The following is a 12332-nucleotide window of genomic DNA, read 5'->3' as shown; positions in this document are numbered from 1 at the left end:
CAAATAATAAAACAATGCTTCCAAAATAATTTGAGTTTAGTTTGACCCAGCCAACCTCAACCTCAAGTAAAAGGTTATTTCATTGACTTTGGTGTGCATGCATGCAGAGTTCAGAGTTTGGGGGAAAAAAAACAGTTAAAACTGTTAAAAAAAAGTTAATTAATGTAATAGAAAATAGAAAGTGAATTTGTTTAGAAACTCTCAAATTTGAAGATCTGTTGCTTTTCTGTGTTTTCTGTGTTTGTTGTGATTGTGAACTGAGTATCTGCATGCTGGACAGAATGTAATGTAACAGTGATGTGATTAACTTGAAAGTGAATCTATTTTTCATTGGATTAGTGGACCAAATATCATTCAATGTTGAAGTCAATTCATGAAATAAATAACAGAGCGGAACCATCACCATGGTCAGAACAATAAACTTTAGGAATTCACTCTCTTGACAGCATGACTCTGGGGAATGTAATATTTATCGGTGGCCACAACTTTGATCTCAGACTAAAATATCTCAACAGCCAGTGGAGGGATTGCGATGTCCATGGTGACCGGAAGATGAATACTAAAAACTTTAGTGGTCCTCTGACATTTCATGGGGTTAAAATAATGCCGGTTAAATGTTGGCATATTGTATTCAAATTTTGATACAGACATTAGTGTTCCCCAAAGCACAAACACTAAAACTGTTCCAGCCCTTACTTTTCATTAATCACCATCACAAGGTCAATTTTTACATTTTTAAATTCCAATACTTTGGAATGTGGAAAACTGTTAGCCGCAAAAAATAAGATTGAAACTTTACACTTAAACATCTACGTATTAGCATAGTAGGAACGTCTCCATGTTATTACTGCACAACAGTAATGCAAGCAGTAATACAATAGTTGTTGTAATTCAGTGATGACATCAATATATCAAGGCACAGTAGGTTCAAAATATTACTGGGTAATAATCCATTTTACACTTTCTCTTGCTAGAGCAGGATTTGTACTATGTGCCCCCACCAATGCACTGAAATGATCGATCAAGTCTGTACCACGCGGAGCCCCTGAAATCTGTAACCACAAACAGGAGAACAGTGGGCTTCTTCAACTGGCAACAAGAGCACATTCATTTCTAATAACACAATCAATATCATAAGAGAAACACATGACTGTATGAGGGCTCAGCCAAAAATTTTACTTTCACATTTTAGCATTGAAATGAAAAACTAACCATGGTATCTCTTAATTTCACACAACCACAACATCTTGTGTGTACAAATAACACACTGTGTTGTTGTGAGCGTACTGGCACCAAGAAATATTTTTTTTACGAAATATTAAAGTGTGATAACCATGAAAAAGATGTTTGAGAACACTTAAGAAAAGAGAACTACTCTTTCTTTTCTATTTTCACATCACATCCTGTTCATTTTACATATGACACCAGAGCGCAAAAGTCACAAAGTGTGTTAACCAATAAGTCTGGAGCTTTAATATACTTTGACCTGTTCTGTATATTTCAGCAGACTACTTGAACCTACACTAATACATTATGCTGCACGGAGTTGCAGCCCTGATAAAATATTCGCTCAGGAGGTCCAACAGAGGGAGAAGCTCCCCGGCGATTTAGCGGGTTGTCAGCTGATGATTTATGTGTGTAAATGAATGCTGAAATACATCAGGGAGGCAATAAGGCATTTGGCCTCCTATTTAGTGAGCAATCATTTACGGCCGGCAGAGAGTGTGGGAATGATGGCTGCTTTTGCTGGTGGTCAATGAGTTACCATAACAACCACCGAGGGACCCGCCATGTGCCAGTTTATGACTTCCCTAATCATTTGTGACTTGGTGTCAATAATTAAGGTTAAGAGAGAACTTAGGCTATCAAACAAAGAGCCCAAAGAGTGAGACACCCAGACTGAAAGAGCGCCTCTTGGTGGCCTTTTTGTCGTTGCAGCTTGTGTATTCTTCCAACAGTTGTTAACCATGGAAGACACAGATCTCAGAGGGTCCAGTCCCCTGCCTCCTGGCTGTTCGTGGTTGTGGAAGGATTACTCAACAATTTAGACATTGATGCTTTGAAGAGTTAAGCTTCTGCAGCGTCTGTATTATTGACACTTGTTTCTCAAAGTGACAGAGGCTGATACTGTGATGACTCTTGATGCTGTACTGCTGAACAAAGCCCTTCACTGATAGAAACCTCTCAAGCCAACATTTCCTCCGTGATAACTCCCGCTGGCCCTCTAACAACTGGCTCTATAGGACTTCCTGTTGCTTGGGGAGAGGAGTTGAGCTCATCCTTCTCCACGCAGATAACAATCCAGCTGCCACGTGAAGTGCAAAATAAACGTGAGGTCCAGGAACATGGGGGGACAGAAAAGAGAATTGCAGTGATCCAGCCAGAATAGCACCCTCCATCTAGATAAGTGGTTGAAATGCGCTCTGAGGGCTCCCTGCTGACCGTCATTCAGATGGTTTTCATATGGAACTCGTGCCCAGTGTCACTTAGCACAAATGACAAAGTGGATGAGAACAACCAATGAGTTCAAAACCTACTACATGACTGTGCAACGTGGGGTGCAATATTGGAGCCCTATTTGAAAACTATTGAGGAACACCTGATACTAAATTATTTAGATTATTTAGCATATCTATGATGTCATTACATATATTTTCTTTCATTCTGTTTGCTTCTCTGCTACTCTGGATGCTCACAAACGTAGCATTTCAATCTAGAAAAACTCCTAATAAGCCTTCATATGCATATCACTTTTTTGTTTTGATGTCAGAAATGTTTGACTCAGTGACTGAAGCGAGGCCAATAAAAACCACCCTGTTAAGACTATCAGGGAGGCAACACAGCACTGTAGCTGCTTCAAACCAAAAAGCTAAATCCTGATGGAAATGACGTCATACTTAAGTGGCATTTTATAGCAATTTTCTGCTTGAATCTCATCCAATAGTCAAAGTGTCATTAACAACCACAATAATGGCATCAGCCATGTATTGACATTTGGAGAAAATATCGCAGGTCAGCAGTTCAAGGAGTATCTCCATAACCAACGTTCTGTGAAAGGCCCTTGAAGCTGCACCAAAGGAGCCTTATATAATATTTTCATCTCATGGAAGATTTTTATGTGAAATAGGTCACGTGATTTAAAAAAAAAAAAAAAAACTAGTATATTCAGCTCATTGTTTGGGTTTTATGATTCGTAACTTTTAAGTTTTGGTTCATTTTGACTGCACTCATTAGTGTTGTGTTCTGACAGTGAAGATATTTTCTGTGAAAACTGTTTGATAAAGCGACTGTTTTCTACCTGAACCAGTGTCAAAAACAAAGTGGCAGGAAATATTTTTTTTTGAACATTTTTGAATGAAAAGCACAGCAATTATTGCACTTTCATTTGCAAAATAGCCACGAAAACAATAACAAGTGAATGCTAATGTGTGTAATGTGAATGACTATGCAATTTTTCATTGCAGACTTTGAGATTTTTTTTTTTTTTTCTTGCAACCTTAATTGATAACCCTTGTGGCAGTGCCAGTTCCAGTCTAATTAATTAATTCAACTCATCGTCTCACACAATAGCGAGACCTATCAGGGTGTCATGGCACATTATCTTAAAGTGCTCTGTCAAACCTATAGCCTCAACTCACTCCTTAACTTAACATAATAAATGCCAGGCTAAGATGGGAACGAGCCTGCTCTCATACAGGTGAAACTTGCATTTACAAAATTTAGTTAGATTTATTATCTTGGACACTTTAAAATACGCTCTTTATTTCTGAGGAGTATCTGCCCTGAACTTTCCAAAGAGACAGCTTTAAAGGAGCCTAATTATTACAACATTTAATGGTTGTATATGAAAATAAACATTCACACCAGAGCTGAAAAATGAATCTGATACTGAAAAACTATTGACAATCAGGATAAAGTACAGCTCCTCCTAAGCTCCTCTTCTTATTCACACACTTTCTCTTTCCTCTGCTTTGGCGAAGACCAATTTACAAACTCAAGGGCTAAAAACAGCAGTGAGCTGAGCAGCAAAGAAGCTTTTTGTGTCAGCAACTAAACACCTCCAATGAAACAGTTCCTGAACAAATAGCAGTTATCTGGGGAAAGGATTTTTTTTTCTAATTTCTTTTTTAGTTTTTTACTGGAAAATCTGGGGGATTGACTTTATCTTTTCCAAACTCACTTTTGTCTACTGTGAGCCCATTAAACTTTAAAATAAATATATTTTAAAGGTCACTGCCTGTTTCAGTGTTCACCCCCACCCCCACTCCACCCCCAGGCATGAATAAAGTTTCAACTTTTCATCTTTCCAAACTGCTATTTCTGAAGCCTTTATACTCCGTGCCCACTTATTGCAAATCAGTCAGCAAATTCTCTTACTTCTTTATACGGCTTGATGTGGTTATGGTAACACACAATCCTCATTGCTGTTCCATGAATCTGTCACAGTGTCCTTTCTCACTCAGTCTGCCTCTTTCCCCCCCTCAGTCATCTGCACGGTCTAGCACTCAATTATATCCCTTCACCTTCCAAAATGCTTCCTTCCTTCCTCCAACACTGCGTGGGAGGCAGAAGGGACCTGCATCTTTACCTGATCTTTATTCTTTCCCAGCAGCAGGAATGGTGGAGCTGTCAGCTCAAACCTCCAGTTAACCTCACTGGAACCCATGAGAGACAGCGCCTGGTCCGAGCTGCATATGGACTAGTTTAATGATGACGTGCATCTCCTCATACATGCTGGTTAGTCAGTCAAGTTTTAAACTACACTTATATGACAGGGTATTGAGGAGATTCGAGCGAATCAAATTCATGGAAAATGAGAAAATCTTGATAAAAGCAAATAATTTTACTTGGAAGGACAAAAAAAAAAAATCACAAAACAAAGCCTAAAATCTTATTATATACAGGACGTGTTTATATCTATTCTGGTAAAATTTTGTCCCTGGTCACCTTAACTCTCCCTCCGGTCTATGCTGTGTCAATGAGTCCAGAGGACATTAGTCATCTGCTGACCTGCAATCAGGCCACAGCAGAAGGGACACTGGGAGTTGGTTGTAGTCGATAATCCACCACATCACATGCCTTTTTTTATGCAAATGTATCTTGACTTCTTATCCAGCCCCTGTTCCTCTTCAGCCTGACCCTATCTGCACAGATCAATTCACAAGCTTCAGGAGCCGTCTTCCATATGTGAAACCAGGACACAAGACTCAACATCTCAACATCATCTTATCAGCTCTTTTCTCTTTTAATCCCTCCTCCTTTGAACGTGGATTCAGGGGCATGACTTTAGCATTATAGGGCGTGGCCCAGTGTCAAGGTCTCTGCAGCAGCAGAGTTCATCTTCTAACTAGATGGAGAAGACCTTTGATACCCTTGATAGTAATTTCAGTAATCCTTTGGAGGAGGTGAGAGATCAATCCTTTCATTTTTCTGATTTGTCCATTTCAAACTTTTCTCTCTGTTTGCCCCCTTTCTCCCCAAGTACCCGTCTCTTCAGGAGGTCCAGTTTATCGTTGGCCAGAGCCTCTCTAAGGGTGCTGAAGAAACCAATGTAGTGGGCTGTGTTGTGGATCATGAGCAGGACTCCAGCCAGCAGCTCATTGGTGACTAGCAGGTGGTGCAGGTATGCCCTCTGGTGGTTCACACAGCAGTAGCAGCCACACCCCTCAACCAGTGGTCTGAAGTCATCGTGGTACCTGAAGAGGTCCAAAAGTACAGATCATAAGTGGGATTCCTGAATGTATATCCTGTTCACTACAAAGCAAAAGTTCTCCAAGTACGGCCAACTGTAAAAACCCTTTGTGGTGTTAAAAAGCTGATACAAACCTCTTGTCTTTCAGATTTATTTCGAAGGATGTCATCTGGGTTTGATCACCATCAGTGACCTCCCCGTTAGGTTGGCCCTCGCCTGCTCTGCACGTCTCATCATCATTCAGCTCTAGCACTGCAACAATAATTCAAGCACATCTCACATCCTCCACACTATAATTTCATCCATTAGCACAAAACTAGTCTGTACATACAGATCTGCAGCACTCTATTAAGACCCTATTAAGACATTGTGTCCTATAGTGTGGTATAATCACTCACTGGTTATGAACAGACAGTGTCACTCAGATGAGTGTTAACCACAAGTCTCTTATTATGGTTTATTTAACTCTCAGGTCATTTGCAAATGTATTAAATCGGCACAGTGAATTAATATTTAGGTTAATATGTTTTATATTATGGATTTTATATTTCATTCTTCTCTCTCTCTGTCGCTTTCTGTCTATCTCTTGTCCCTCATATTTTTACTTTCATCTTCTTGTGCACATATTTCTTTGAGTATATATCAGTGAAGTGAACCTGAGTCAAACTGTCTGTGTGCAAAAACTTGGCCATTAAAGACAATTCTGATTCTGATTAATCTAAGGAGATGAGTAACCAGAGCTGATGAAGAGCAATCTTTTATCAAGGGGTTGTTTTCACAGTACGACTCACCAAGCTGCTGGGCCAGCTACACACACAAGGGATCAAGGAGTGCAAGGCAATTGAAATAGAGAGGAAGAGGGGGAAAAAGGAAGAAATTAATCTTTAGCAAAGGAAAAGATCAAGCAGAGATTAAAGGCGAGAAAAATGGGTTAAGCGGAAACTTTAACGGGTGAAGAAGGGAGCAATGGAGTGTATAAACAAAGCAGAAAACTATTAAAAAGTCAATTATTGGGGAGGGGTGATTGGGATAGAGCTTGAGGAAGAAGTGATGAGAATGAGAATAAAAGGGATGAAATGATCCTTTACCAAAGCTACTAAGATGTAAAGGAGGGAGAAAAACTTGGGTCCCAGAGAAAGTCTGCATTGCAATGGCAGAGAAAAGAAAATACAGTCGGTGAATTCAAGAAGACAGGAGTTTTCGATTTGAAATTCATGAGTATTAAATTAATCATTGTAAACAAAAATTTAATGCCTGTTAGACTGATTATTGCATTTAAAAAACAAGTGGATAATGCACATCTAAAGGCTATAAGACCATTCAAAAACAGAACATATTTGTTTCTTTGCTGGGCCAATTATCTTTGAACTTTACAACTCATCGGTTTCCCCTCTGATTAGAAGTTGTTACTGTCTCCTCAATCTGTCAAGTACTAATATCACAGAGGTTCAACAACAGGGAAGAGTAGGACATTTTGCTTTAGCTTATGCTGTCTTTCCTCCAAGTCATAACTGGCCAGCACTGCCACAGCAGTTTAGCTCATATCTCGTTAGGAAAAATATACATGCTATTTTTACCTCTCAAAAATTTGCATATCTATGACTCAATAATTTAACAGGGGTGAAAAAAAAAAAAAAAAAGTCACAAAGTCAGATTCAATTTGGAACAAAGTGCAGCCAGTGAAGGTAAGGTTGAAGAGATTAAGTAGGAAGAGAAAGGAAGAGGGTGACAGGAAAGGGAAGGAAGGAGAAGAGTAGATTAGCATATGGACGGATGTGTCAAATGACGTTAACTGGGTGCTGGTGTTGCCTCCCTTCCCACACCTATCCCCTCAGGGCTTTGTAAATTGTCTGAATGGGGAATTAGAATTTCTCTTCGGGTTTGACCGTCACTGCTCTCACCTCCACTGAACTCCATTATGCGCCCTGTGCAGAATCGATTAGTGCTGTCTAACACTTGATGTTACCTGATTCCAAAGTTTGCACTGTCTGTTAGACCAGTTTAACTCAACTTTTAATGAAGCACAAAAGTCTACATCGGGCCAAGTCAGTTCGTTTCCCACAGCTCTTGTCATAGCACTTCTTTCACTTTCCACTTAGGACAACAATGTGAAACACTGGCCTGAACTTAATTGTTACTTTACAGAACCTCCTGAGCCTCACCATTGATTTCATTTCACGAGCTGATTTTCTGCCTACCTAATTACTTGACCTACAGCTTGATAATATATATATATATATATACACATACACGTAATACTTTAATCACCATTACGTCGTCACCTAATTTTAACGCAAAATAAATCTCTCATCCTTTGGGTGGCATGACCAACACATGCACACAGACACAAACTTCTTTCCTATTAATCATGTGGAAACTGGCTCATTCAATGGTCAGATTTACATTGGTATATGAACCAGAAACAGCAACTCTGAGCATTTTCAACTGAACATCAGAGGCTCCGCCTACAGAAATAAACATACGCCCACTAGACTCATTATTGGGCTTCTTCTGTAGGGTGGTGCTCGTTTTCATCAGTTAACTGTGACTGTAGCATCAAACATTCATACATCTGTGCTTATCAAACTTAAGCTTATTTAAGCAAATATTTTCTCTTTCCTTTGCCTCTCACTCCATTATCCACAGTAACGAATATGAGGAATCATATTCCAATCCTTTAACATGTTTCACTCAGGTTTTTTTATTACTTTGTAAGAAAGACCCCCTACCCATGCTTCAAATTATATAGTGACATGCCAGTCTGCTCGAGGCATATAATGTCAGTGTTTTCCATCTTGTCAGAGGAATGTTTGACATTACACATGCCCTTAAAAAGGTAAAGTGGCTGAAAGGTTGTTTGGTTTAGAAATTGTGAAAATAAGTAAGGGAGAGCTGCCTTCTTTAGCCATTTTCTCTACTTCTGCCCCTTTAAAGTTTGGAGCTAAACCTTTGATTTTAATGTCACATAACTGAAAATATTTACATTGAGAGGTAAAATATGCACTTCAGGCAAAAAACTGCTCACTGCTGAGCACTAATTACATATTTGACAATTGATTTATAAGGTAGGAGTGGGTTTGATGCAACATAAATGGGATTGTTAAAGCAACTCACATGAACCAAGAGTCACCTTCCAGCCATCAACTAGTTCATAATACAGCAGCTCAGTGTCTTAGTAGTTTTAACAGATACCATTATATCCCCCAGACCTTGCTCTCCTTCACTGCCCCTGTGTTTTGATTTGAAGATTATACCTGCTTTTATGTGATTCTGTACTTTTTGTATTTAAGTATATATTGTCTTTCCTCTCTGACTTATTTCTTTCCATTGTTGGCCCATCACTGTGTTGGTAATGTATGCATGAATGAATGCAGATGTAGTATTGTATTGTATAGCATGTAGTAATTTGACAAATTACTACATAAGTACAATACTACATCTGCATATACATCCAGATAAACCTGGAGCACAAGTAGAGGAGAAAGGCAAAAAAATGTTATTATTTTCAACAAAATGGACTAACTTGAAATAAAAAAAAAAGTTGTAACACAGTTACATTTCTGTAGAGTTATCCACCACACCTGCAGGGGGCGCTCTACCTGCACGCTCTGGGTCCAGGGAGATGTCAAAGCTGAAGGAAAGAGCACAGCCCCGCTCCGTCACCTGGAAAGGGAAGAAACCCTCAAATAGGTCCACACCAGCCTCCACGCAAGCCAACACCTCATCCGGTCGCCCCACACCCTGTAGCAGTCTAAGAGTCACACACAAATGCACCGTCAACAAACACAAAAATAGCATAAAACTGGGAAATATATTAACAATTATTTAATTCATACACATTAATGATATACACTGAAACATCTTCAATATATTGCTAAACAAGCAAACACAAACACTACGAGCCTTTCTCTTCTCTTTCAGAACATGTGCACCTGTGTGCTTTTGCCATTTCTGTTTTTTCAGTTAACAGTTTTTCTTAGTCTGTCTGTAGGCGTCAAGGTCAAGTCCAGTTGGCATTCGAAAATGACTCCACTTTTGATCAAAATGATCCCCCTTTCACAAGCAGACTTGAGTAAGCTCACAGCAAACTCCTAGATACAGATGTCCATTCTTCACGAGTCTGCTCTGTCAAACCAAACACTACAAACAGAGCTACTCCAATACCTCGGGGCAGTTGTGTTAGGGTGGAACGGTCCTTGGAGAGGCGGATTTAGTTTGGAGAACAATACATTGATACAGCTATACCGGATTAAAAACAAAAACACACACACACACAATGTGCAGTGACTCATTTTCAATGAAACACTGGACTGTAATATGTGGGGTAAAAATCAATTTCTAGTGGTAATTGATAGACAAATTTCCCATGTAGTCACAAGGAGTGCTGACCTGGGTTTGTCCTCAGGCAGCTCTTTGGCAATGGCCTTGATGAGCTGGGTCCTGAGGGTCTGGTCCATCGAGCCTGTCTGGAAGCCATCCAGACAGAATCCTGCCACGGGTCTCTTAGCCGTCTCCCTGGCTGAGCGTGCTCTCTCTTCAAGGATGTCTCCTCCCTCCACCACGCCGAACACCTCCACTCCCTGTAAGTCCTGACAATGAGAGGTTTGTAATATTGACATCTGGCATGCGTTTGTAATAAAACAGCTGACTGAAAGAGATGCCACTGGTCAGACTGAAGGAAATTTCTTAAACTTAAAATGGCTATTAAACCAACCATTGTTCCATTTTCCAACAACACTGCGTGATAAGGTTTGCAGTGACAAAGCCAAAAATTTGCAAAGACACGCTGAGGGCATGAACTGACCTTGGGCACAAGAAGGAGCTGATGAGAGAAGAACCTGCAGTACACTGTCAGCTATGTTTTGCTGTTCACTCATTAAGTCACTCAGGGGAAATTTGGTTCATAGTGAGAAACAAAAAAATGCATATATGCAAATTTAACTAACAACATAAAGGTAGTAAATACCATATAATTACATAAAAACAAAGGACACACACACTATGGCACTTGCACACTTCCAAAATAAAAATTTACGAAGTTGTGCGTCCCATAAAACTGGGGCAGTACAGTTAGAAATACGTTGTCTCCCCTGAAGGTTAATTTAGTAAAGGCGTAAAACTTATTATCCCTAACAACGCTTCATCGACTGTGCTTTCCATATGAATCCTTGTCATTCTGCTCTCTTGATCGTGAGATGAAGTAAACTAGGTTAAAAGTTACACTGGGATTATAAAAAAGAACACCAAGTCAAAAAAATTCTCATGACTGCTGCTTTGATGCTGAGCCCTTATATAACTAGTTACAATATATGTAACCACTGATAACATATTCCTGCTAATCTCACTGTTTCTATTCATGGCACTGCTGTCAAGCAGCCACTGTGACATCCAAATTGCCAAACATCAGTCATTGTCTTGTGGACTCATGCCATGCATGAAATAACTGAAAATAAAGCTTATTGAACTCAGCAATGTAAGAGAATGATGGCACGTTTAACAATTGTTCAAGGTGCCTCTACCTGTGAGTTCTGATGTATGGTCAGACACTCATCCAAGTGGGCCAGAGTTCGATCTACAGACTTTCGAAGCCGTTTTCGGGAGGTGTTGCTCTGCCACGTCTCTCCATCTGCCATGCTCTGGTACCAGTCTGGCTGTATAGTCTTCTGAATGGCCATGAACTTGGCCACAGTCAGCTCTATCCGCCCACCGCTGCCCCAAACGGACACAGTCTAGTAACAACCAAGGGAGGAACATAGGCACTTGAAAACATCCTTGAGTGAAAAAAAAAAAAAAAAAAGACTTCAGTGATCTTTCATTCATACTGGGACAGGACAATGCTGGCAGCCCCCCCCCCCCCTACAAAGATGTAGCATGAAAAAAGTATTCCTCCCATTACAATTATTTGTCCTACAGCAGTTTGGGGAGTCATCTTTCTTTGAGTGTTGCAATGTTTAGGAGCTTTCAAGGGCGTGAGTATTAAGTTTAATGTTACCAAGAAGTGAGTAAGATAGCTGTGGGATTAATCTGGAGCCCTGAGTTATTAGAGTATATTTGTTTACATTGTGCTGAATAATCAGGAATTCCTCTTTGAAATGCAGCCATTTTTCACTAGAGCCCCTTGATCCCGAGAGCAACTTAAAAAATGTGATAATCTTGTGGCATGTTGTAAGTAATGAGGAGACATTCTCCCTGTCTAATTGAAAGCAAAATTAGGAATTTACTCACAATGAATATGAAAGATAATGAAATGCCCAGACAGTCGTTCTAAATCTTATGTTTCTTCTTTGGACTTATGTAAGAAGGTCAATACCAATCTCACAGCAGCCAGTTAGCCAATTCAAAGACTGCACAGAGGTGAAAAGAGCTCAGCCGGCAGTTTTGAAGCTTAGTAATTAACATGGTATATTTTGTTTGTCAAAGTAAAGTAAAGTAACAACAATTTCTTACCAACGAGAAGCGAAAAAGGAAGAAAGCATAGTCTGTTACTTTACCCCTTAATTACAGCATCCAAACCTTTTGGAAAAGAAGCTAAATACAATAAGTTGATCACTGACTAAATGTGAGCAGTTTTTTTTTTTTTAACCAGGTTCTTTCCCTCTGCTTCCAGTCTTCGTGCTATGTATCAGGAAGTTAACTGGCT

The 12332-nt window shown here is 39.7% G+C and overlaps 1 protein-coding gene across 4 annotated transcripts in view; it reads right to left on the bottom strand.

The window, feature by feature from the left end:
• Positions 1 to 12332, bottom strand: part of qtrt2 (queuine tRNA-ribosyltransferase accessory subunit 2) — a 26041-nt gene that overhangs the window by 11368 nt on the left and 2341 nt on the right. For 2 of the 4 annotated variants that reach the window (XM_029529563.1, XM_029529562.1), the window contains exons 5-9: positions 11212 to 11421; positions 10082 to 10281; positions 9274 to 9443; positions 5827 to 5944; positions 5486 to 5696 (exon numbers count right to left, since the gene is read on the bottom strand). In XM_029529563.1, coding sequence (XP_029385423.1) covers positions 5486 to 5696; positions 5827 to 5944; positions 9274 to 9443; positions 10082 to 10281; positions 11212 to 11421 — 909 coding nt within the window. Of the gene's footprint in view, positions 1 to 4846; positions 5697 to 5826; positions 5945 to 9273; positions 9444 to 10081; positions 10282 to 11211; positions 11422 to 12332 lie in introns of those variants that run through there. The other 2 variants (XM_029529564.1, XM_029529565.1) reach the window with 2 other exon arrangements.

This window comes from Echeneis naucrates, chromosome 20, assembly GCF_900963305.1.
Source record: "Echeneis naucrates chromosome 20, fEcheNa1.1, whole genome shotgun sequence".
NCBI lineage: Eukaryota > Metazoa > Chordata > Actinopteri > Carangiformes > Echeneidae > Echeneis > Echeneis naucrates.
Note: the sequence above shows the minus strand (reverse complement) of the source record. Positions and strands in the feature narration are given on the sequence as shown.